This window comes from Mixophyes fleayi, chromosome 4 (assembly GCF_038048845.1).
Source record: "Mixophyes fleayi isolate aMixFle1 chromosome 4, aMixFle1.hap1, whole genome shotgun sequence".
Taxonomy (NCBI): domain Eukaryota; kingdom Metazoa; phylum Chordata; class Amphibia; order Anura; family Limnodynastidae; genus Mixophyes; species Mixophyes fleayi.
The window spans coordinates 331,186,765-331,212,484 of NC_134405.1; the positions used below are offsets into that span (position 1 = coordinate 331,186,765).

General features: G+C 45.0%; 1 protein-coding gene across 10 annotated transcripts in view; it reads left to right on the top strand.

Annotated features, from left to right (window-relative positions):
* The window catches only part of DGKI (diacylglycerol kinase iota), a 234,527-nt gene that overhangs the window by 90,050 nt on the left and 118,757 nt on the right, over positions 1 to 25,720 (top strand). For 4 of the 10 annotated variants that reach the window (XM_075210391.1, XM_075210392.1, XM_075210393.1 and 1 more), the window contains exons 1-2: positions 2,742 to 4,949; positions 25,577 to 25,685. In XM_075210391.1, the coding sequence (XP_075066492.1) occupies positions 4,525 to 4,949; positions 25,577 to 25,685 (534 nt within the window). In that variant the 5' untranslated portion in view covers positions 2,742 to 4,524. Of the gene's footprint in view, positions 1 to 2,741; positions 4,950 to 25,576; positions 25,686 to 25,720 lie in introns of those variants that run through there. The other 6 variants (XM_075210395.1, XM_075210396.1, XM_075210397.1 and 3 more) reach the window with 2 other exon arrangements.

Here is a 25,720-nt window from a genome sequence, read left to right on the forward strand (position 1 = left end):
TTTAGGGGAAAAAATCTATGGCAACAAAAACTACTGGTTTATAGGGATAATTATTTTAACAGTACACGAGTTTAAGGGCCTGATTCATGTTTGGAAGTAAGTCCATTTGCATGCCGTCTCCATAGGCAAACCGAGGGGGGGGGTTTCCTAGTGCCTGGAAAATCCCCTCCAAGCCTGGAGCACTGTATAATTGAGGTGGCTGGACCCTGCCCCCACTTCACAAGGCTCTGCTTGAAAAGGGAGAGCTGTGTGCACATAACAGTATTGCATGCAGCATTGCCCATGTATATTATGGGGATAGGAAGAGTTGGAGAACAGCCAAGCACTGTCTACAATTATAACCACGCCCACATGCATGCTGGTCACGCCCACTGGTGGGATGGTGTGGAAACCCCCCTCTACAAGTCCTGCGTTTGCCCCTGGTCTCTTGTGGAAAACAGGCTGTACGCTAATGACCGCAACTGCATGCAATTCATGTCTGGACGAACGCAAATGTCACTTACTTCTGCCTGCGACTTGAGAGGCGGAGAGAGGGAGGGAAGGGTTGAATGAATGTAGACCATGTTCAGTAAGGGCATGCCCTCACAGATGCGAACGATTCAAGCCCTGGGTTTCTCGTAACCACACCTGCTTTAGTCCTATCTCTTGACCCTTCTACATGTAAGTGCCGACTGATAGTGATGACTGACACAGCATAGTCTTTGTTTTAAAAACCTACACCTAATACCTATTTATTATAAATATTTTTTTTTATTAATGATCATGCTGCATACTTGACAACTCTTCCTCGTTGGCTTCAGGAAGATCCCGGTGGAGGTGGGCGTGCGGGGGCGGGGCTTGATGAATCACATCATTTTGACCCCACCCCCTAAACGAGTGGCACAATTTTGGCCAATTACAGCAGGGGGCGGGGCTAAGATGACACATTATTTGTATAATTAAGCCCCACCTCTTATCTATTGCAGGGGCAATAATCGGGAGGTTGCCCTGCTCTCCCGGGAGCCTGGGAGGTCTCCCAGAAATACGGGAGTCTCCCGGACATTGCGGGAGAGTAGGCAACTATACGTTAAAGAAAAGCAGCTAATGAATCTCTAGAGACTGAAGTGTCTTTTACATTTCTGTCTCCATTACTGAAGTCATGTTGTCTTACCTGTCAGTCTTTGATTAAATCTTGGTCTCCATGCAAATGGCCACCTCCTTAGGCATCAATACATGGACATAGGACACAATTTCTGAACTGTGTCATCATGCCACAGATGGCGAAGCCAACCACGTCTTGTACTGGCTCAACATCAGGGAGAATTCCAGACTCTTCAGGGAGTGAGGGAGATCACCCCTATATCAGGGAGTCTCCCTGACATTCAGAGTATGTCATACTCAGGGCCGGATTAACCCTAGGGCTAACTGGGCTATAGCCCAGGGGCCTCGGGCATCCAGGGGGCCCTTCAAAGTCCTCAGCAGCATTATTGATTGGTCCGGGGGCAAGGGCGCCCCCATCCCGATCAATGCTGCTAAGCACTGTCAGTGCATTCCTCCATCCCAGGCGCCGCTCAGTAATCTGCTTACTGAGGAGATCTCACGAGAGTTCACAAACTCTCACGAGATCTCCTCAGTAAGGAGCTTACAGCCCGTCGCGGAAGGAGGACTGCACTGACAGGTAAGTGCTTGGGGGGGGGGGCTCACGGGGGGCGGCGGGCGGCTCACATTGGGGGCCTCAGGGGGGAATGGAGGCCCCCTTAGCCCAGGGGCCTCCATTCCCTTAATCCGGCCCTGGTCATACTGTTAAGAGTTGTTCATTTATTTTATCATTTCAAACTTTTTTTTTCTTGTGTTTTGATGTGACTTTTCCTGTGTGTATACTGCAGTCTGTCCTGTGTATCTACATTCCACAAGTAACATTTAGGTAGAGCGTACTTACACCCAGATTCAAATCTAAACACATCTTGAGTTACTTTAATACGGTCGTAACGAGTGCTGTTCTTTTTTTTTTTTTAAAGCCCTATATGTGTATCTATAGGACATAGCACCTTTACTATTCTCCAATCTACATTTGGATATTAGTATAAAATATGCACCATCTGGATAACGGTTTAATTTCATCGTCAGGCAGGAAGTGGAATATATAATCTGTTCTGCTCTGAAACTGCCATGAATGCTAGAGGAAGTAGAGAGAGAGGAGTGTGCAGGCATCAGACTGCATGAGAACAATTGTCAGAGGTCTTACATGGAGCAGAGTGCACCGAGAGGAATGTGTAGTGTGCGAGATGCTGCCTGTAATAAATGCACTAGAGGTTCGACATTCCCATGCAGTCTCCTAGTGGAAGTAATGTCCCCAGTGGACTTTACTCTCTTGAATGACATCCAGCTCCCTCTTCTCTCAATGTAGATCTAGAGCGTAATACCCACTCTGACGTCAATCTTCTGCCAAAAATTCCACAACTCCCAAGTTTTTCAGAAACTCTTTTAGATGAAGGAGTGATGGGGAGTGAAAGACGCCAATGGTTTTCTTTAGGATATTTTGCATAAGCTCTGGCCTTTCGTCTGAAGAGTCCAGAAATTACAACTATATGATAATGTCACCTTTGACATCTACCTGGCATGTGGACTGCTTTTCCTGCAATCTGAGGAGGACCAAGGTGGACTTCCCAGAAGAAGGCCTTTGATTGGGGTACTTTGGGAATATCTATGAAGAAACTCACATTTTAATTTACGGGTACAAGGAAGATACGTTTATATCTTCAGGTTGAATATCAACAATCAATTAACAATTAATCAATTTTTTTTCTCTAAAAGTCTACGTAGATGTGTTTTATGTTGTTTGTAGTCTGGGAAGAGGCTGGAGGACTCTGCGTCTGTTTTTGAACAATGATGTTGTAATATGATACGAATAATCAAAAGCACTTGCCAACAATTAACGAGCATTAGAAATCTTTCTGCAACACTAGAATGATTTAAAAGCTTTGTGATTCTGTTAAAGGGCTAATTGAAGTTTATATTTTGGAAAGTTTCTATACATTTGTATTATTGTAGGCAGTTTTGTGCTATTGTATTACATCATTAAAGAATTTTTGAAAGACAGGATTTGTTTTAGATGAGAGGGCAATTTGTACTAAGGCTTGGGACGGGCAGGTTACAATTGGTAATGTAGTCTAGATTTTTATTGTTGTGTTAATAGTTTTTATTTATTACTATAAACTGTAGCAATCTATTTTTTGCACTGAGTAAAGAGTTTGCAGTCTTTATTGTGTGCATTGCACTTAGGTTCGGATTTAGAGTTGGTCTATGGTCGACCGAGAAAGAGGCAACGTTTTCCATGCGAACAGCCAACTGATGTCAGTTTATCAAGGTACAGCATGTTCTGTGAACACAATACTTTGTGCCAAATAGACTGGATGGTAGCTATAGCAGTGGTGGGATCAACCATGTCAAATTCAGGAGCCAGTTGGTTAAATCTGTGAGCCAACAAGATCTTTAAGGATAGATTAGCAGCCATTGACATTTGGTAGTAAAGTTAGGTTCCACCGGTTTTTGGGGTTCATTGGCGACCCGGCGTGTAGGGTGTGTCCATTCCTGGGTTGTGTGCCCCGTTATTGTCCATCCAGCACTGATCACATCTCCTGTTGTCTAACACTGAGAAGAGAGGAGAAGGATGGACTGAAGAAGGGTGACGGGGGGATTTAAAGATGCAATCAGACGAGGATGTGGGTGAAGTAGGACTGTTAAGAGAGATTGTGCTTCTCGGAGAACATAGTTACTAATGTGTGAACTGTTTGCAATTGTCACACAAGCTGTCACGTGCAGGCACTGATAATATGGCAGTGCCGGAGTTATACAAAGACCCATGATTACGACACTCACACGCCTTCCTCTTCCTTAAGACGTGCAGAGCAGTTTTTTTTTTTGACAGCGACCACACATCAAAAGACTGCAAGAGTTTAGTAATGGCGCAGCTGGGATTAAATTTGGAAACAACCTGTCTAAGTCACAGCTTTTAAGCCCCTCCAGAGAGCTGAGCCAAAATGCCGTAATATTCCTTCCTGTGTAATGTAAACATGGGTCAGTTGAGGATTTTCTTAGTCTGCTTTGGTTTTGGAAGTGTTACTCAGAGCAATTACATTTTTTCATTTGCAAGACTGGGATCTTTTTCACCCCTTTGACAATGCCGGCCCTGTCTAATCGGTGTTTTTCTACTGCTATTTATTTCAGCTGGAGCAGCTGAGTTTGTTGGAACTCTGAGAAAGTTAAGACTACAGGTTAAGTACTGTGCTACTTAAATAGTAAGGAGATTGTAATGAGAATTTATTCTAGTAGGGCAAAGGTGATCGGTGTTGACGTTACATTAGTTGGGTGCAAAATGTCAACTGGGACCTTGAAAAAAATCTCAAGACTCTTTGCGTGTTCAGCAAACGGCTTCATATAACTGGTGAACCAGCCACTGAAGAACGTGTGTGCGAATATATTGCTGGACAGATTCAGACGTGAGTAGATCGGGTCGTTTTTTCCGCCGCTTACCGCTTTGCAACCATGGAGAACTTTTTCCATCGACATTTTAGCAAGTCACGGCCATCTGACTCCGAAAGGAAAGTGAGCATGAGCGCGTGTAAAGTCAGGCGCAAGTCGGCAGCCGGTGGCCCCTCGCTGGAACTGCTGACGCAGCGAAGGGTTTCTATCCAGTCATGTCGGAGCAAGAAGAATGCAGAGAAACGTAGGAAATCCAGCACGGCCCCGGTTAGAGTCAACCCTCGTTTTGCGGTGAAAGAACTTAATAAATGCACCTTAAAATGTGCTAAGATTCAGAGTATCGAAGACCTGCTCTGGGACATATGGATGGATTTTAAGTTACTCAACCAAACTTGTCAACAAAGCAGCGAACAGGAGCGAGAAGAAGATCCTCATTCATCAAGCAGCGGCGGTTCCGACAGCGAAGTTGGCGCAGATGTACCATTCAGGTGTGTAGGCGTTTATCAGAGTTTGTGAAAGAAATGACCAAAGCACCAGGAAATAGCTTTGACTGATTTGTGATTAAATATAGTGGTGCAATTTATATCCTGGATTCCGCCTAAATGTGTCAATCCATAATGCATCTTATTAAAAAGATATGAGAGTGTAGAGCATTTGCATATGTTTACATGGTAAACTTAATAAGCATATAAGCAATTCTGAATAGGACTGAGATACTCCAGCAACTGTTAAACTCTGCTCTCAACATACTTTTCACTTAAAGAGGAACTAAAAAGTAGAAAATATTTGGCTTGCTGTAAAGGAGGAATAAATGTGCTGTCTTCCTTTTATTTGAATTTCACAATAGCTTTTCTTACTAGAGTCATTCAAAGTTGCTTGTCACATCCTGCTTTATATCTGTGAATGTCTGCCCCACATCTTAAGCCGCTTAAGACTTACGCTTTCACCTTCAATGCAGATTCGGTCGTATCTTGCGCTTGCAACTCCTTTACGCTTAAAGAGGAGGAATGGAAGGGGGAGGGTTGTTGGGGAAGGGGCAAGCAAGTATAGGACGAGTACAGTAGGGGCATGTTTAAGTTAATGCTGGCGATGTAGACCTTGACATAGACTTTCCTCTTGCAGGTACATTGGCAGTCCACTTTTTATTGTCTGATTGTGTCTGGACCTGTCCCACTAATAGTATATAAAACTTTATTGTTGCTGCTATATTATAAAAAGTTGCGTCCATCTCTTCCCATTACTTAATTGATATTTGCATTCAGACTGGGGCTGGAGAGAAGATTCCTCTTTGGTAAAGGATGAGCAGCATCGACGCAATGATTTCTGTAATGGTCCAAGGTTTCACATTATATTTGCATGTTCCTCGGAGATAAGAGAATTCTGATTCATGGGTCATCAGCGTATGACTCATTTTATTTTACATTGTTGTGTGAGATTTAAGGTTTGAGCTAAGGGACTTGTTTCTGTATTGGTGTCCGCAGCCGGACGCCCAATCCTTCGATCCGTTCCCGTCGCTGAATAAGTAAATGGGAGTGTGTGGCAAAAACTGTGAGGGGGGCGGTCTGTCTAACCACAAAATCGGTGGATGCCCAGGACATTACGTTTTGTGCTTATTCGCCGAGCGTAGATCTATCAGCACTCTGAGTTTGGGAATCACCGCGGTAAATGGCAGAAGTCTAGAAAACTCACTGGAGATTGCTGCCTACTTCCACTTTAGAAGCGCTGTCTTAATTAATTCATACTTTTAATTTTTTCTCCTAAAATACTGCTTGTTCAAGCATCATTAATATCCTAAATTAACTATGAGAGTGCAGTTACATCAGGAAGGTTACATTAGTACGTGTTTTTATATTTCATGGCTATTTGTATGCCCACGAATGCACCTGAATAGTGCAAAAGTCGTCTCATTGCACGTATGGGACTACTCCAATTATCATAAAAAAATATCCATATAAATTAGTCGTTTTTTCCTGAGGACAGAGGTTCTGCAGCTGCCCACTAACCAGACAGCACTACAGCAAAAGTCCTTCTCCATCCAAGGAATTTAAACATCTCGTTCTGCAAAATGTAATCTTGTTTTCGCATGTGGGTTCAATATCAGTGCACCCAGTCTGCATTTATCTAGGAATGGTCCAAATAGACAAACTCCTCCCGTCAGTAAATGTAAACATTTGTACCCTCTGCACACGGTCATCTTGGGACCATTATCGATGTGCTTCCCATATAACCGGTGCCTTTGTTTAAAAATAAGCGCAGGACATCACAAATGTGCATTTGCGTTATTGCATGTTCATAAATTACCCTTTCTTGTGTGGGGCGAATATAAAGACAAGACGAAACACATTAAGGGGTATATTTACTAAACTGCGGGTTTGAAAATGTGGAGATGTTGCCTATAGCAACCAATCAGATTCTGGCTGTCATTTTGTTTAATGCATTAAATAAATGATAACTAGGGGCCTGATTCATTAAGGATCTTAACTTGAGAAACTTCTTATTTCAGTCTCCTGGACAAAACCATGTTACAATGCAAGGGGAGCAAATTAGCTTTCTGTTTTGCACATAAGTTAAATACTGACTGTTTTTTCATGTAGCACACAAATACTTGATAGCTTATTTGTACACTGAAATTTAAAGTTGATATTTGTGTGCTACATGAAAAAACAGTCAGTATTTAACTTATGTGCAAAACAGAAAGCTAATTTTCACCCCTTGCATTGTAACATGGTTTTGTCCAGGAGACTGAAATAAGAAACTTCTTAATTTAAGTTCCTTAATGAATCAGGCCCTAGAATCTGATTGGTTGCTATAGGCAACATCTCCACTTTTTCAAACCCGCAGTTTATAAATCTAGCCCTAACTATTATTTCACCTTTTATTAAACAGAGAAATGTTTTTAATGAAGTATGGCGGTAGATGTTTCAAATATTCTCAAAAGGAATAGTGTTGCCCATAGCAACAAATCAGTTTCTAGCTATCATCTTTTTTAGAATGTACTGGACAAATGATAGCTAGAATCTGATTAGTTACTACGGGCAACAGCTCCACTTTTCCTGTTTAGATGATTTGATAAATCTACATCAGGAAGCCTTAACATTTAAAGGACCTTGAGAATAAACATCTTACTTAAAATACATCTTTACTTGATTGTGCCATTAGTGGGAAAAGGATGTACAACTACTACTTGTGTTATCTCTCTCTACAGGCTGTGAACATGCTTAGAGGCTCGTGTCTGTCTGCTCTTTGCCTGTGTTCTGACATTTTCTAGTCTAGACATTCCCCCTCTCGTCATACCGTGGTCTCAGTGATGTGAAGTAGATTAACGGGGCCGAGATAAGGATCAGAAATATATAAAAAAATGGCCTATTTTTTTCACATGGCTAGCCATGAACTAAAGAAGTTAAGTAAAGTCCTGCGACAGGAATATTATAATGTAATAGTCACTTTATATTTATGTTATTAAGAATGTCAAAATATGGCCAGTGTGTATTTGAATTGTCACCTGCTATCTATACTTCCTGTATTTTTTGTTATTTTTAATTCTGATGTCTTAGTTTTAATTTAACTGGTCTTGGAAGACTGTCTCATATCTGTCCTATCCTCATCTCCCAGATCTCTTTATTTCTACCCTGTACCGCTAGCCACACACTGGCCAAATTGAACTAGATCTGGGAATTTGGCACCCAGGCTTAGTGCAAAGGCACCCCTCGTTTCCACAGCACCGTGGATTTCTCTTCTCCCCTTATAGGGGTGCGAGCAGAAGTCCACGATGTTGCGGTACCGTCATGCCGAAAATAAAATGTACTGCCCCGATGTCCAGAGGGACATCGCGACTAATTGATTTCCCCCCAGGAGTCTTTCAATGCTGACCAAAGCCGAAGGAGTATCGGGCTGATAGTGGGGGTCTGATCACCAGGACCGTAACTAGGGCTGTGCGACAGGGGCGACCGCCAAGGGCGCAACGCTGATGGGGGGCGCAATTTAGGAATATTTTAGGTTAGTTTGGTTACAATTGAGGGCTAGGGGGGCGGCATTTCTCTTTCTCGCCCCAGGCGCTAGAATTCTTAGCTACGGCTCTGCTGATCACACTTCCCAACATGCTCTGTGATGGATTTTGGTTGGGTTATTATCGGCCATTGTACTTGTTTTTGTTCACACGCTGTTTTATCTGCCCAATTATTTGGCGATATCGTTAGGGCCGCCTTAAGAAACTGATGCAATTATTTTTCTAATAAGAAATGACTGAATTCATGTCACAATATTGCACAAAGCTCCAAAATAAAGATTCTCCAAAATCTATAATTCCTGTTTAATTTGTTGAATTCTCTAAGGCAAGGTAAGACAGCCATTGCTACGCAGCTGCTGTGAACCTACACGTCCCAGCATCCCTGGCCAATCAGAGGCTGGCACTGCATGCTGAAACTTGTAGTTCAGCTACACCTGTCTAACCACTAACAGATATTTTTTTGTGAAAACTGCAAAATAGTTTTTGTATTGATTTAATTAATGTTCTTATGACGGGCCGGCTGGATCTTAAATATCTTAAGATACATTTTTTTATTTTCTATTTTTGAAATTTTTGTCTTTATTCGTATTTTTTTTAGGAGATCGGGACCTGGGAGCCCAAGTCCCAGTGTGGCTGACCCGACGAGCAATAAGACTTCTCTTACTGCTGCCAGTCAGTGTCGCTGAGCATTGCCCACCTGCCCCAACAACAAGCGATTAGTAGCTATAGAAAATCTTCATAACAGAGGAATCTTCTTAAATAGACTACTTCAGTTGTGAAAAAAGTTATGATATACAAACTACACAACTAAGAACACGTATGTACACAATGAGCTGAGTGTAACCCTACGCCCAGTGCTTTGTGGCTTTTCCACGAATCCTGGCCTGTCTGTGACTCTTATGCCGCACTTATAAGTAGTCACGCTCTTATTTTGAGTCTTCCTTACTAGTCTTCCTATTCCCTCCCTACTGATGTCCCTGGCAGAAAGACAACAGTATGATGATGTATTGTCTATATTAGTCGGTGTTTGATGTGTTGTGATTCATTCATATATTTGTGTTTGCCAACTTAGCCTACAGCTGCCCATTCGCGGTCTGTTCCTGACGCTCAAAGATTCAATTTAACAATACATATCGGTGGCCAAATCAGGTGAGGTTCGTCCTTCGGACCGATCATCCGGATAATTTTTGGCCCCTTTGCAGCCTGTCGGTGCCATTGGAAGATGAACCCTAATAGGCCCATAGTGGTCACTTTTCCACCATTCCTGTTAATGATCCACTTGATTTCGAGAGGACCATTATCCGGAATTAAGGTCATTTTCAGCTCACACACAAATGCGATATGTTTGTCCCCGGCACTCTTTAACATTTTACGTTTTGCATCTTTGTGCCACTTTTTTGTTTTACCGTTAAGTCTTCCTGCCGCCATCGTAAGAATATGATATATTCCAGCTTGTGTTTCATTAATATTTCTGAACCTCTCCATTCTCGTTCTTTTTATCCCCACTAACATTCTCGCTTGGATGGGCCCATCTGTCTGCTTTTTTTTTCTTGACAGCGGTCCCACTGGAGAAAACCTGGATACAGCGATGACTCACCAAGGTTGTTACCAGATCATCTGCTAGAGGCAGCACTGGAAACTATAGATATGTCCTTGATTTGGGTGATGATTTTCTGGCTCTTAGAGATAGTGAATAAGATTTATGACTGTGGGGCAAATCCATCTCACTGGCCCAGAAATAGAGCAGCCCAATCCAATATCACTGCTTTATTTTGGACGTAAAGGCTCGGGGGGACCTTTCGCTCTCGGCCACCTTGCTGAGCCCTCAAGATATGAACCTGAAAACTGTGACGATGTTGATATTGTTCAGATAATTTTACATTTGATTATAGGTGACCGTGAATGACTGCAATGTGTATTTATTAACCCCCAGGAATTGCATTGGAGATAGGTATTTGGGTCTTGTTATAAAATTAAAGGGAAAATTCTAAATTTTTATTTTAATGACTTTGAACTGTTTTTCAAGTTTGCCATTAGCCTTTGTACTGCCTTATGGGGAAAAAAATAAACACAGTGAAGACACTGTTTGCCTAAGGGACAAGTTTGGATAGCGGCCAACTAGGAAAGCTTTTAAGAGTGAGCAGAGTTCAGTGCCATGGACGGCGCCTTCTGATTGGTTGTAAGCTGCTTATAGCCAATCAGATTCAAGCTATCCCAGCTAAACGCTGTCAAAGCGATGGTCATTATGTAACTCTGCTTAGTCTTATACTCCCATTAACGTTGTTTATAACCTATCTACTTGTGTGTTAGAGATTTTAGAAGTGTCATATAAATTTGAAAATATAGTAGTCTGAGTTGACTCATCCCCTATTCACTACAGTAGAATCTGACTGGCACCCACGAATACTGTTAGTTTTTTTAATTTGTTACTGCAATTCACGAATGACAGCTATCCGTGCAGTAGAGATGGTGCGGGGTTCAAGTGTTCAGTTTGCCTTGCTGTAGTTCATCTGAATATTAAATTGACGCCGAAATGCGTTGTGTCCTATACTTATCTATGTCAGGTCAGTTTAGAAGGTCTCATTTGACATTGTTACAACTGACCTAAGGCAAAATTTTTGCCCCTTGCCACAATACAATTTCTTGGATGCTAATATTTCATTTGTAATCATGTGATATTGTAAGTTGAGTACTTTACCATACACGGCCTAAGCTAGTTTTATATCCATCTACAGAAGCCACTAATTTCAACTATGTGATATAACTACTGTTTAATAAAATACACATTTCACCTTTTGGGTGCCTGTATTCTGAGCTGCCAGCAGACAGTTAATTGAACGGCTTTTGTTCTTGGGATGGGAACGGTTTGTCCAGACTCATAGCCTCAGGACAAATCTGATGTTTCCACGCAGTTCTCTGTAAAGTGCTTTCGGATCAACCTTCAATCAGCCCTGCAGACGCTAATTACCATTATGTTCTAATGTTCTATTCCTGGGGATAGTATTATATATGTTTTCACAAAATAATTAGCTAAATTAGAGGCTTTCCAATCACAAACTGATTGCATTAAGTAAACATGTATCGGCTCCATTGATCAACATTAAGATTACACCAGAGAAAGTGAAAACTCAACATTTATTTTCCCCAAATGTTGTTGCTATGGAAAATAGAAGTGTTTGACTGCGGTTATTGCTGAAACACACGATGCAAAGTTTCTACGGGGATAGAAAGCAGGTGATTTGAGTATGGGGGGAGTGGGTGGGGGGAATGATGGGACATAACACACCACACAGCAGAAACTGAGTAAAGGCAAAAGCAGAGTTGAGTCAGAGAAGGTGACACAGAGATAGTGACAGCTGTGAGTAACCCAGTTACATTGTCATTGGCTCCATAACTAAACTGTGTTTTCCAAACAGAATGCAGATCCGCAGCATAATCATATATCATACTTGACAACTTTTCCTCGTTGGCTTCAGGGAGTTCCCGAGGGAGGTGGGGTGTGGGGGCGGGGCTTGACAAATCGCATCATTTTGCCCCCCCCCCTTAAACGATTGTCACAATTTTAGCCAATTACAGCAGGGGCGGAGCTAAGATTACGCAATATTTTGCGTCATTAAGCCCCACCACTTATTTATTGTGGGGGCAAGAACTGGGAGATTGCCCTGCTCTCCCGGGAGCCTTGGAGGTCTCCCAGAAGTGCGGGAGTCTCCCGGGCATTACGGGAGAGTAGGCAACTATGCGTTAAAGAAAAGCAGCTAATGAAGTGTCTTTTACATTTCTGTCTCCATTACTGAAGTCATGTTGTCTTACCTGTCAGTCTTCGATAACATCTTGGTCTCCATGAAAATGGCCACCTCCATAGGAATCAATACATGGACATAGGACACAATTTCTGAACTGTGTCATCATGCCACAGATGGTGAAGCCAACCACGTCTTGTACTGGCTCAGCATCAGGGAGAATGCCAGACTCTTCAGGGAGTGAGTGAGATCACCCCTAGTTCAGGGAGACTCCCTGACATTCAGTGAGAGTTGGCAAGTATGGTATATATGCGGCATGCGTGAGTGTCCTTATGTCTGGGGCAAGCGCAGGACTATGGAAGGAGGATTTCAGCCACAATGCTCGTGATTTGTATGCGTGTGTCTGTGTGTGGGTATGTGTGTGTCTGTGTGTGGGTATGTGTGTGTCTGTGTGTGTCTGTGTGTGGGTGTGTGTGGGTATGTGTGTGTCTGTATGTGTGTGTGTCTGTGTGTATCTGTGTGGGTATGTGTGTGTCTGTGTGTGGGTATGTGTGTGTCTGTGTGTGGGTGTGTGTGGGTATGTGTGTGTCTGTGTGTATCTGTGTGTGTATCTGTGTGTGGGTATGTGTGTGTCTGTGTGTATCTGTGTGGGTCTGTGTGTGGGTATGTGTGTGTCTGTGTGTGGGTGTGTGTGGGTATGTGTGTGTCTGTGTGTATCTGTGTGTGTATCTGTGTGTGGGAATGTGTGTGTCTGTGTGTATCTGTGTGTGTATCTGTGTGTGGGAATGTGTGTGTCTGTGTGTATCTGTGTGTGTATCTGTGTGTGGGAATGTGTGTGTCTGTGTGTATCTGTGTGTGTCTGTGTGTGGGTATGTGTGTGTCTGTGTGTGTGTGTGTGTGTATCTGTGTGTGTATCTGTGTGGGTATGTGTGTGTCTGTGTGTGGGTATGTGTGTGGGTGTGTGTGGGTATGTGTGTGTCTGTGTGTATCTGTGTGGGTATGTGTGTGTCTGTGTGTGGGAATGTGTGTGTCTGTTTGTATCTGTGTGTGTCTGTGTGTGGGTGTGTGTGGGTATGTGTGTGTCTGTATGTGGGTATGTGTGTGTCTGTGTGTATCTGTGTGTGTGTGGGTATGTGTGTGTCTGTGTGTAGGTATGTGTGTGTCTGTGTGTGTGTCTGTGTGTATCTGTGTATCTATGTGTGTATCTGTGTGTGTATCTGTGTGTGTCTGTGTGTGTGTGTCTGTGTGTATCTGTGTGTGTATCTGTGTGTATCTGTGTGTGTCTGTGTGTGGGTATGTGTGTGTGTGTGTCTGTGTGTATCTGTGTGTGTCTGTATGTATCTGTGTGTGTCTGTGTGTGGGTATGTGTGTGTCTGTGTGTCTGTGTGTCTGTGTATCTGTGTGTGTCTGTGTGTGTCTGTGTGTGGGTGTGTGTGTGTGTGTGTGTCTGTGTGTATCTGTGTGTGTATCTGTGTGTGTCTGTATGTATCTGTGTGTGTGTATCTGTGTGTGTATCTGTGGGTATGTGTGTGTCTGTGTGTGGGTGTGTGTGTGTATCTGTGTGTGTCTGTGTGTGGGTGTGTGTGGGTATGTGTGTGTCTGTGTGTATATGTGTGTGTCTGTGTGTGGGTATGTGTGTGTCTGTGTGTGTGTCTGTGTGTGTGTGTGTGTGTGTGTGTGTGTCTGTATGTGTGTGTCTGTGTGTGTGTCTGTGTGTATCTGTGTGTGTGTGTCTGTGTCTGTATGTGTCTGTGTGTGGCAGTGGCGGATCCAGGGGGGGGGCGATCGGGGCGATCGCCCCCCCTAGCAGGGGCTTGCTGCTGACGGCTGCACACTGTGCAGGTCCGTTCAGCATTGACAGTGTGCTGCCCGGCTGCTCTGATTGTGTTTTAAACACAATCAGAGCAGCGGGACAGCACACTGCCAATGCTGAACGGACCTGCACATACTGTGCAGCCGTCAGCAGCCTTAGAAATTAGAAAGGGGGCGGGGCCTAAATCGCCCCCCCCCCCCCCCTAAAATCGCCCCGGGTAGAGCAGTTGCCTAGATCCGCCCCTGGTGTGTGGGTATGTGTGTGTCTAGATAGTAAGCCGTATATGAACGACCTGCTCTGGCAATGTCTACAAATCACACCATCTTGTAACAGTCAATACAAGTGTCTGGGTGTATTAGAAATGGTCGAACAACTGTTTCTTTTCTTGTTCAATAATCAATTTGCTTAGATTAGAAGCAGGATTCCGGGCACCTGTTATCCACCCTGCGCTGGCTTCTATTCAAGTGTGTTTTATCTTCACTGACCGTTGTATACAGGTATTCTCTTTTTAAAATATGCATTTCGTGTCCAGAATGACCGAAAATCTTGTGGGATCAGTAATCAATCGCCCAACAAATTAAATCCTATGGACGAAGTTAATTGCACAAAGGCAATAAAATAAACTATAAAATAACTGCGACATTACGTCATTAAACAAGACGGCTAAAATCACTTGTGTAGCGCATTAAAAACAAATTCATATAAGAACAAGAGATCTCTGTTCTGTGATTCATCTAAAAATCACCGGTGTAGCTTTGCCCTCAGTCTCGTTTATTCATTTTATGGGCCAAAAATAGCTGATGGCGGAGATGTCTGAGCCATTCTGGGCAGGAAATTCTCATTTGAAATAGAGAATACAGGAAATCGGGTTTGTTTGGGGGGTGGAGGGGTAACATGATCTCATGAGATTATCATCATCAACATTTATTTATATAACGTCAGCAAATTCCATAGTAATAAAACAATACTGGGTAATACAGACAGAGATAAGAGAGCTCTGCTTGCAAGCTTACAATCTATAGACTAATAATCATATTACATTGCATTTAACCCATACTTGACCAGTCTTCCGGAATTATGGGTGCTCTCCCCAACTCCCAGAAGAGTTGGGCAATACCCCTGAACCAGGCCGTGGTGAAACAGGGGGCGCTGATGCGTGTAGGGTGTTATAATGGAGCTGGCGCCATTAAGGTCCACGACCCCTGACTTCACAATGCTAACCTACGCATTTCATGCATGGGAGCTATCAAATGTTGGCATTTATGATTTAATCACACTGGGGATTTCATTCGTACTTGAAAATATGCTGGTGTATAACTGGTAACCCTGTGTGATGCCAGCTTGAAACTAGGATCTTGAAGTATGAAAAAATGTATCTACAGCTTGATCAAAGATCACTGGCTTAGGAATCACTGATTTTTTGGGCAGATGCCCTTCCATTAGTAATTTTGCCCCTTTGGACCCAGCTACTCTGTGTGCGATTCTTTTGGTTCATCCGATTAGAGAAACGTAGATAAAGTTGTTTTCTAGGCATCTGCCTGGAAAAGTCTGATGAATTGTATACTATATAATGAGAGCATTGTGTCAGTCTCCTTGTCTGGGATCAGGTGTACATAGAGAGAAGAAGGGACAAAATGGTGTTCTAACATGCTTAATCTGATTATAAGGAACAGACTGTCATAAATATGCTAGAGCTAACTGATATAAATTCATGTACACCTGTCACATATACACATCTTGCATCCTAAACCATAATTCATGAGAGGGCAGCCTATCAGTTCGCTACATACCAGTAACATCACTGAGACAGCCATGTTGTGTGCTGAGCTAGTATTCATGAGAGGGCAGCCTATTAGTTCACTACATACCAGTGACATCACTGAGGCAGCCATGTTGTGTGCTGAACCAGTATTCATGAGAGGGCAGCCTATCAGTTCGCTACATACCAGTAACATCACTGAGGCAGCCATGTTGTGTGCTGAGCCAGTATTCATGAGAGGGCAGCCTATCAGTTCACTACGTACCAGTGACATCACTGAGGCAGCCATGTTGTGTGCTGAGCCAGTATTCATGAGAGGGCAGCCTATCAGTTCACTACGTACCAGTGACATCACTGAGGCAGCCATGTTGTGTGCTGAGCCACTATTCATGAGAGGGCAGCCTATCAGTTCACTACGTACCAGTGACATCACTGAGGCAGCCATGTTGTGTGCTGAGCCAGTATTCATGAGAGGGCAGCCTATCAATTCACTATGTACCATGACATCACTGAGGCAGTGTCACGGGCACTAGGAGTCTTTACCCAGGGATCACCAGATGGTGGGCTTACCAGAGCAATGTAGATGGTAATAGAGTACTCTGGTAGCTGGGTGATCACGGAACATGAAATGATGGCCGGTGAGATGCTCAGGAAAGTCTATGACTAGCAACACTGGTAATAATGAGGTAATAATACACAAGGAACTGTATGGACAAGGACACGTGAAGGTAGTCAGTGGTCTGCGATAGCAAGTTGTACCACTGCTATAGTGAGTAGGAATGTCCAACAGAAACAAGGAGGTGATGAGAGTCAGCGGTCTGCGGGTAGCAAGTTGCACCGCTGTCTGAGTGAAGGAATGGAATCCAAGTGGAGGTATCCAGGTAGTCAGTGGTCTGCGGTAGCAAGTTGTACCACTGCTATGTGAGAGGAGGATGGAACAGATGATACCGGAAACAGGGATCAGTGGTCTGACATCAGCAAGCTGTACCACTGAATATATATGTGAGGAGGTGCACGGGGGAAGACTGCAACACAGGATATACACAGGCACCTTATACACGATCCACAGTAATATGCACAATATAGATATATATATATATAAATGACTGAGCAGGTCTGCAATCTAGAAAGTCTCTTGAAGAAGTCCAGGACAATGATAACACAGTCAATGATGGCAATAGACTCAGAGGATAGCAGACTCCAGAGAGAACCAAACACAGTCCAGCAAGATATGCAATACACAGCACAGTCAATGAGAAGTATGCATACCGTGGTTCAGCAGTAGCAGTCAGATGGGATTGCAGCGGTACCTGAGCGGCTGGAGACCGACTGGATAGGAAGTCCCTGGATAGGTGAGGCAGCGGTCTAGCAGGTGCAGCGCACAGGTGAGTAGACCGGCAGGGACACGAATCCACAGAAGTCAGCAACACGTGGAACTGGACTCATAGGGGACCCAGGAGAATGGAGATGATCCAGCAGAGGGTAGTAGATGAAATACAAGTCCAATGCTGACAGGAGGGTAGAGGCCAGTGGAACACGTGAAGGCGTGGAGAGTGGATCAGCAGGAGATGGACGATAGCGCTGACCACAGCGGCAGGACTCAGCGGCACACGGAGGTAACCAGTAGCAACCACAGGAACCAACAGCGATGGGCAACAGGAGTGCAGCGCAGGGCAGGAGCTGTTGATCATGAAGTGTAGCAGATGGTCATGAAAGCGGCAGTCTCGAGGAAGCCACAGCAAGATGAGATGAGACTGTAGTGCACGGAGGCAGCGGATAGTAATCAGCTGGCAGTCACGATGTGGAACACAGGCGAGTTGCAAGCAGGAGGCTGTAGTGCACGGAGGCAGCGGATAGTAGCCAGCTGGCAGTCACGATGATGAACACAGGCGAGTTGCAAGCAGGAGACTGTAGTGCACAGAGGCAGCGGATAATAGTCAGCTGGCAGTCACGATGATGAACACAGGCGAGTTGCAAGCAGGAGACTGTAGTGCACAGAGGCAGCGGATAATAGTCAGCTGGCAGTCACGATGATGAACACAGGCGAGTTGCAAGCAGGAGACTGTAGTGCACAGAGGCAGCGGATAGGAATCAGCAAACAGACTTGATGAGGAGCAGGTGAGTGAAGTAAAAGCTGGAGTGCACAGAGGCAGCGGATAGCAATGAGCAAACAGTCACATTGATATACAATAACGTTGAAGTGGTTTAGAAGACTGTAGTGCACGGAGGCAGCGGATAGGAATCAGCAAACAGTCCTGATGATACAGTTGATGGTAGAAGTGGTATGGAAACCACAGGAATAGAAGTGGTTTGGAAACCACAGGAATCAGCAGCGCTGAATACACGAGGAATACAGGAACACCTTCAGAGACTCATGAGGAATGAGACTCCAAGATCAGGCAACGTGGTGTTGACCACAGGTGCTTAATATAGGGAGGTTGCCTGATCTGCCAATTGAGTTAAAGGGGTATACACTGAAGTATAGAAAAGGGCTGCGCATGCGCAGACCCTCAGCATGGTGGACGACCACGGTTCCTAAATGTCCGGGAAGAGGCACTCACGGTCCGGTGAGTGACAGTACCCCCCCTTTTAAAGGTGGGCACAGAACGCCTGGAACCGGGTTTGTCCGGATTTTTGGAGTAAAACTTCTTCAAAAGGGCAGGAGCATTAAGATCTTCAGCTTTGATCCAAGAGCGCTCCTCAGGACCAAAGCCCTTCCAATGAACGAGGAAGTGGAGGACTCCTCGCGAAATTTTTGCATCTAGTACCTCGGTAATCTCAAAATCCTCCTCCTGATGAACTTGAACTGGCTGCGGAGCTGAGGGAGGAGTTGAAAAACGGTTGATAATAAGAGGTTTGAGCAAAGATACATGGAAGGCATTAGAAATCCGAAGACTCTTAGGAAGAAGGAGTTTCACACATACTGGATTGATAACTTGAATGATCCTATATGGACCAATAAAACGAGGGGCGAATTTCATGGATGGAACCTTCAAACGAATATTTTTTGTGGATAACCAGACACGATCTCCAATTTTTAGTGGTGGAATAGCCCGCCTCTTCTTATCAGCGAAAGATTTATATTTGACAGAAGTCTTCTTTAAACAGGTTCTGACCTGAGACCAGATATTTTTAAAGGTCTGACAAACAGTTTCCACCGCAGGAACTTGGGTGGGCGGGAGGGCAGGAAATTCCGGAAAAGACGGATGGTGACCGTAGACCACAAAGAATGGAGTTTTGGATGATGACTCATGGTACATGTTGTTATGGGCGAACTCAGCCCAAGGGAGTAACTCTACCCAGTTGTCTTGATTGGCTGATGAGAACATCCTTATAAAAGTCTCAAGATCTTGATTGACACGTTCGGTTTGTCCATTGGATTGTGGATGGTAAGAAGATGAGAGTGCTAATCGTATGCCCAAGGTTTTACAAAGGGCTCGCCAGAATCTGGACACGAATTGTACTCCTCTATCAGACACAATCTCAGATGGACATCCATGGATACGGAAGATCTCTTTAATGAAATGTTCAGCCAGGATAGACGAGGAAGGCAAACCAGACAGAGGGATGAAATGAGCCATCTTCGAAAATCTGTCCACTACCACCCAAATAGTGTTATGGTTCTTACTAGGTGGTAAGTCAGTAACGAAATCCATACTAATATGGGTCCATGGTTTGGACGGAATGGGTAGTGGTCGCAGCAACCCTGCTGGGGTTCTGCGGGAGGATTTGAATTGCGAACATAATTCACAGGAAGCAATGAACTCTTTGACGTCTCTCCTCATTGAAGGCCACCAGTAACTTCGAGAGAGGATCTCAAAAGTCTTGTGTTCACCGGCGTGTCCAGAAAAACGAGAGGCATGGAACCACGAAAGGATTTTCCTCCTTAGAGTAGGAGGCACGAGGGTCTTCCCAAATGGTAGCGTTTTGGTGGATGAAGCAGCCAGTGAGATACATTTGGGGTCTAGAATGGTATGGTTGGAAACCTCTTCTATATCAGAGGACGTAACAAAGGCTCTAGATAAAGCATCAGCTTTTTTGTTCTTAGCAGCTGGTTTGAAGGTAATTATTAATTCAAAACGGGAGAAGAAAAGAGACCATCTTGCTTGACGAGGGTTCAAGCATTGGGCAGACTGGAGATATGACAAGTTCTTATGATCCGTGAAGATCGTCACCGGATGGCGAGCTCCCTCCAACAAGTATCTCCACTCCTCTAATGCGGCTTTGATAGCCAGTAATTCCTTGTCTCCGATGGTATAATTCTTCTCTGCGGGTAGAAGACCCCGAGAATAGAAGGCACAAGGGTGGAATTTTTGCTGTTCCGAGCATTGGGAGAGAATAGCTCCTAAGCCCACATTAGAGGCATCTACTTCTAGGAAAAAGGGGAGTGTCACATCAGGCTGACGAAGGATTGGAGCCGAAGAGAAGGACTCTTTTAATGTTTGAAAGGCTTGAATAGCCTCAGTAGACCATTGCTTAGGATTAGCCCCTTTTCGAGTCAGGGCCACAATAGGAGATGCAATGGAAGAAAAGTCTTGAATGAAGCGTCTATAGTAATTGGCAAAACCTAAAAAACGCTGGATCGCACGAAGAGTAGTTGGCTGGGGCCAATGTAGTACAGCATTTACTTTGTCAGGATCCATCTTCAGACCAACTCCGGAAACAATATACCCCAAGAATGGAATCTGGGGTAATTCGAATGAACATTTTTCTAATTTACAGAACAATGAATTTTTCCGTAGCCTGGAGAGGACTTCTGCCACATGTTGGTGGTGAGAAGGCAGGTCCTGTGAAAAAATCAATATGTCGTCCAGGTAGACGACGACACATACATATAATAAGTCCCGAAAAATCTCATTGATGAAGCCCTGAAAAACAGCGGGGGCATTACATAGCCCGAAAGGCATTACCAGATATTCGTAATGCCCGTCTCTGGTGTTAAACGCTGTCTTCCATTCATCACCGGAACGGATTCTGATTAAATTGTAGGCACCACGAAGATCCAACTTAGTAAAAATACGGGCTCCCTTGATGCGGTCAAATAGCTCAGTGATCAACGGAATGGGATACCGATTCTTGATAGTAATGGCATTGAGTCCACGAAAATCTATACAAGGGCGTAATGATCCATCCTTCTTTTTGACAAAGAAGAACCCAGCTCCAGCGGGCGAGGTGGAAGGTCGAATGAACCCACGCTGGAGGTTCTCCCGTATATATTCAGATGTAGCTTGAGTTTCAGGTAACGAGAGTGGATAGACCCGGCCCCTGGGAGGAGTCTTGCCAGGAAGAAGATCAATCGGACAATCCCAAGAACGATGAGGAGGAAGACGTTCAGACTGAGCTTTATCAAAAACATCGGTAAATGAAGCATATTGAGGAGGGAGTCCCGGTGAAATAGCTGAGATGGAAGCTTGCTGTACCTTGAGAGGAATGACTTGGGAAAGGCAATGATGGTGACATTCAGGCCCCCAAGACGTGACTTGAGGGGTACGCCAGTCAATCTGGGGAGAGTGACACTGAAGCCATGGAAGGCCTAAGACAATCGGACTTGTCGTAACAGGAAGAATTAAAAACGATATCTCTTCATGATGCAGAGCACCAATCTGAAGGGTTACTGGAGACGTACTGTGGGTGATGAGACCGTTGATGAGACGTGATCCATCGATAGCCGTCACAGTAATGGGAGTTTTTAAGGTAATCACTGGTAGAGACCATTGATTTACTAACGATTTGGAAATAAAATTTCCTGCTGCTCCGGAATCAATCAATGCCTGTGACTCAAAGGTTTTGGTAGCAAAAGAAATAGTCACATCAAAAGCGCAGACTTTAGATTTCATAGACGATGGAGAGGACTCCAGGGACCCTAACTTCACCTCTCCAGAACTAGTTAGGGCCTGGCATTTCCCGATCTCTTAGGGCAGGAGCTGAGGACATGAGTGGAATCAGCACAATAGATACAGAGTCTATTCTTGACTCTTCGTTTCCTCTCCTCAGAAGATAACTTGGAACGTCCTATCTCCATGGGAATCACAGCGGGTGACACTGGACGAAATTGAGGGTTAGAGCGAAGAGGTGCTTTAGCAGAAGTCGTTTTCTCAGCCTCTCTTTCACGAAATCTCATATCAACACGATGGCATAGAGAGATCAATTCTTCAAGTGACGAAGGAAGCTCTTGAGTAGTCAGTGCATCTTTAATTTTATCGGAAAGCCCCTGCCAGAAGGCGGCAACTAGGGCTTCAGTGTTCCACTGAAGTTCAGAGGCTAAAATCCTAAATTGAATGACGTACTGGCCTACAGTATGAGATCCTTGTCGCAGACGGAGGATGCTGGAAGCAGCGGAGGTCACACGACCTGGTTCATCAAACACACTTCGAAATGCAGAAATAAATTTGGCACTATCTTGTAATATTGGATCGTTCCTCTCCCACAGGGGGGAGGCCCAAGCCAGGGCTTGTCCTGAAAACAAAGAGATAAGATAGGCCACTCTGGAACGATGGGTAGAAAAATTTTGAGGTTGGAGCTCAAAATGGACTGAACATTGGTTAAGGAAACCCCTACAAGTTTTGGGGTCTCCATCGTACTTTGACGGAGTAGGCAGGTGAAGCGTGGAAGCTGTAGACACCTGGGATGGCAATGGGGAAACGGAGGAAAGCACAGGAGCTTCAATAGTAGCTGTCACAGTCTGTCCAGATGTTCCTTGGGAGGTTAATGACTGATAACACTGAAGTAACAGCTGTTGGCGGGCATCCTGTTGCTCCACACGGCTAACCAGATGTTGCAGCATCTCTTTGGCGGTAGGTTCCGCATCTGGGTCTGTCATGGCCTGATCTTACTGTCACGGGCACTAGGAGTCTTTACCCAGGGATCACCAGATGGTGGGCTTACCAGAGCAATGTAGATGGTAATAGAGTACTCTGGTAGCTGGGTGATCACGGAACATGAAATGATGGCCGGTGAGATGCTCAGGAAAGTCTATGACTAGCAACACTGGTAATAATGAGGTAATAATACACAAGGAACTGTATGGACAAGGACACGTGAAGGTAGTCAGTGGTCTGCGATAGCAAGTTGTACCACTGCTATAGTGAGTAGGAATGTCCAACAGAAACAAGGAGGTGATGAGAGTCAGCGGTCTGCGGGTAGCAAGTTGCACCGCTGTCTGAGTGAAGGAATGGAATCCAAGTGGAGGTATCCAGGTAGTCAGTGGTCTGCGGTAGCAAGTTGTACCACTGCTATGTGAGAGGAGGATGGAACAGATGATACCGGAAACAGGGATCAGTGGTCTGACATCAGCAAGCTGTACCACTGAATATATATGTGAGGAGGTGCACGGGGGAAGACTGCAACACAGGATATACACAGGCACCTTATACACGATCCACAGTAATATGCACAATATAGATATATATATATATAAATGACTGAGCAGGTCTGCAATCTAGAAAGTCTCTTGAAGAAGTCCAGGACAATGATAACACAGTCAATGATGGCAATAGACTCAGAGGATAGCAGACTCCAGAGAGAACCAAACACAGTCCAGCAAGATATGCAATACACAGCACAGTCAATGAGAAGTATGCATACCGTGGTTCAGCAGTAGCAGTCAGATGGGATTGCAGCGGTACCTGAGCGGCTGGAGACCGACTGGATAGGAAGTCCCTGGATAGGTGAGGCAGCGGTCTAGCAGGTGCAGCGCACAGGTGAGTAGACCGGCAGGGACACGAATCCACAGAAGTCAGCAACACGTGGAACTGGACTCATAGGGGACCCAGGAGAATGGAGATGATCCAGCAGAGGGTAGTAGATGAAATACAAGTCCAATGCTGACAGGAGGGTAGAGGCCAGTGGAACACGTGAAGGCGTGGAGAGTGGATCAGCAGGAGATGGACGATAGCGCTGACCACAGCGGCAGGACTCAGCGGCACACGGAGGTAACCAGTAGCAACCACAGGAACCAACAGCGATGGGCAACAGGAGTGCAGCGCAGGGCAGGAGCTGTTGATCATGAAGTGTAGCAGATGGTCATGAAAGCGGCAGTCTCGAGGAAGCCACAGCAAGATGAGATGAGACTGTAGTGCACGGAGGCAGCGGATAGTAATCAGCTGGCAGTCACGATGTGGAACACAGGCGAGTTGCAAGCAGGAGGCTGTAGTGCACGGAGGCAGCGGATAGTAGCCAGCTGGCAGTCACGATGATGAACACAGGCGAGTTGCAAGCAGGAGACTGTAGTGCACAGAGGCAGCGGATAATAGTCAGCTGGCAGTCACGATGATGAACACAGGCGAGTTGCAAGCAGGAGACTGTAGTGCACAGAGGCAGCGGATAATAGTCAGCTGGCAGTCACGATGATGAACACAGGCGAGTTGCAAGCAGGAGACTGTAGTGCACAGAGGCAGCGGATAGGAATCAGCAAACAGACTTGATGAGGAGCAGGTGAGTGAAGTAAAAGCTGGAGTGCACAGAGGCAGCGGATAGCAATGAGCAAACAGTCACATTGATATACAATAACGTTGAAGTGGTTTAGAAGACTGTAGTGCACGGAGGCAGCGGATAGGAATCAGCAAACAGTCCTGATGATACAGTTGATGGTAGAAGTGGTATGGAAACCACAGGAATAGAAGTGGTTTGGAAACCACAGGAATCAGCAGCGCTGAATACACGAGGAATACAGGAACACCTTCAGAGACTCATGAGGAATGAGACTCCAAGATCAGGCAACGTGGTGTTGACCACAGGTGCTTAATATAGGGAGGTTGCCTGATCTGCCAATTGAGTTAAAGGGGTATACACTGAAGTATAGAAAAGGGCTGCGCATGCGCAGACCCTCAGCATGGTGGACGACCACGGTTCCTAAATGTCCGGGAAGAGGCACTCACGGTCCGGTGAGTGACAGGCAGCCATGTTGTGTGCTGAACCAGTATTCATGAGAGTGCTGCCTATCAGTTCACTAGAGACCAGTGACATCACTGAGGCAGCCATGTTGTGTGCTGAGCCAGTATTCATGAGAGGGCAGCCTATCAGTTCACTACATACCAGTGACATCACTGAGCCAGCCATGTTGTGTGCTGAGCTAGTATTCATGAGAGGGCAGCCTATCAGTTCACTACGTACCAGTGACATCACTGAGGCAGCCATGTTGTGTGCTGAACCAGTATTCATGAGAGGGCAGCCTATCAGTTCACTACGTACCAGTAACATCACTGAGCCAGCCATGTTGTGTGCTGTGCCAGTATTCATGAGAGGGCAGCCTATCAGTTCACTAGAGACCAGTGACATCACTGAGGCAGCCATGTTGTGTGCTGAACCAGTATTCATGAGAGTGCTGCCTATCAGTTCACTAGAGACCAGTGACATCACTGAGGCAGCCATGTTGTGTGCTGAGCCAGTATTCATGAGAGTGCTGCCTATCAGTTCACTAGAGACCAGTGACATCACTGAGGCAGCCATGTTGTGTGCTGAACCAGTATTCATGAGAGAGCAGCCTATCAGGTCACTAGAGACCAGTGACATCACTGAGGCAGCCATGTTGTGTAATGAGACAGTATTTATGAGAAGACAGCCTATCAGTTCGCTAGAAACCAGTGACATCACTGAGGTGTAAATTTACCGTTAATTTCACTATAAATGAAATTACTGAACGTGAAGCACACAGTTCGATGTTACTGATTCAGTGTTATGTACAACAAGTCTTATCTACCAGTGATACTTAACCTTGTATATTTATCTCTCTAGTCCTTACTGTTGGATCTTTGAGTCATTTTGTTCCTGACCCATTTGCTTTGTTTATTGTTCTATAGGAAAGCCATTTCCCGTTCTGGACTCCAACACCTGGCTCCTGTGCATTGCCCAACCCTCACCATCTCCAATGGGCCCCTGAAAGACCCTCGCACCAGCCTGGACTGGACCGTACGATCTTCTTGTTTTATTGGGGGTCTGGGGGT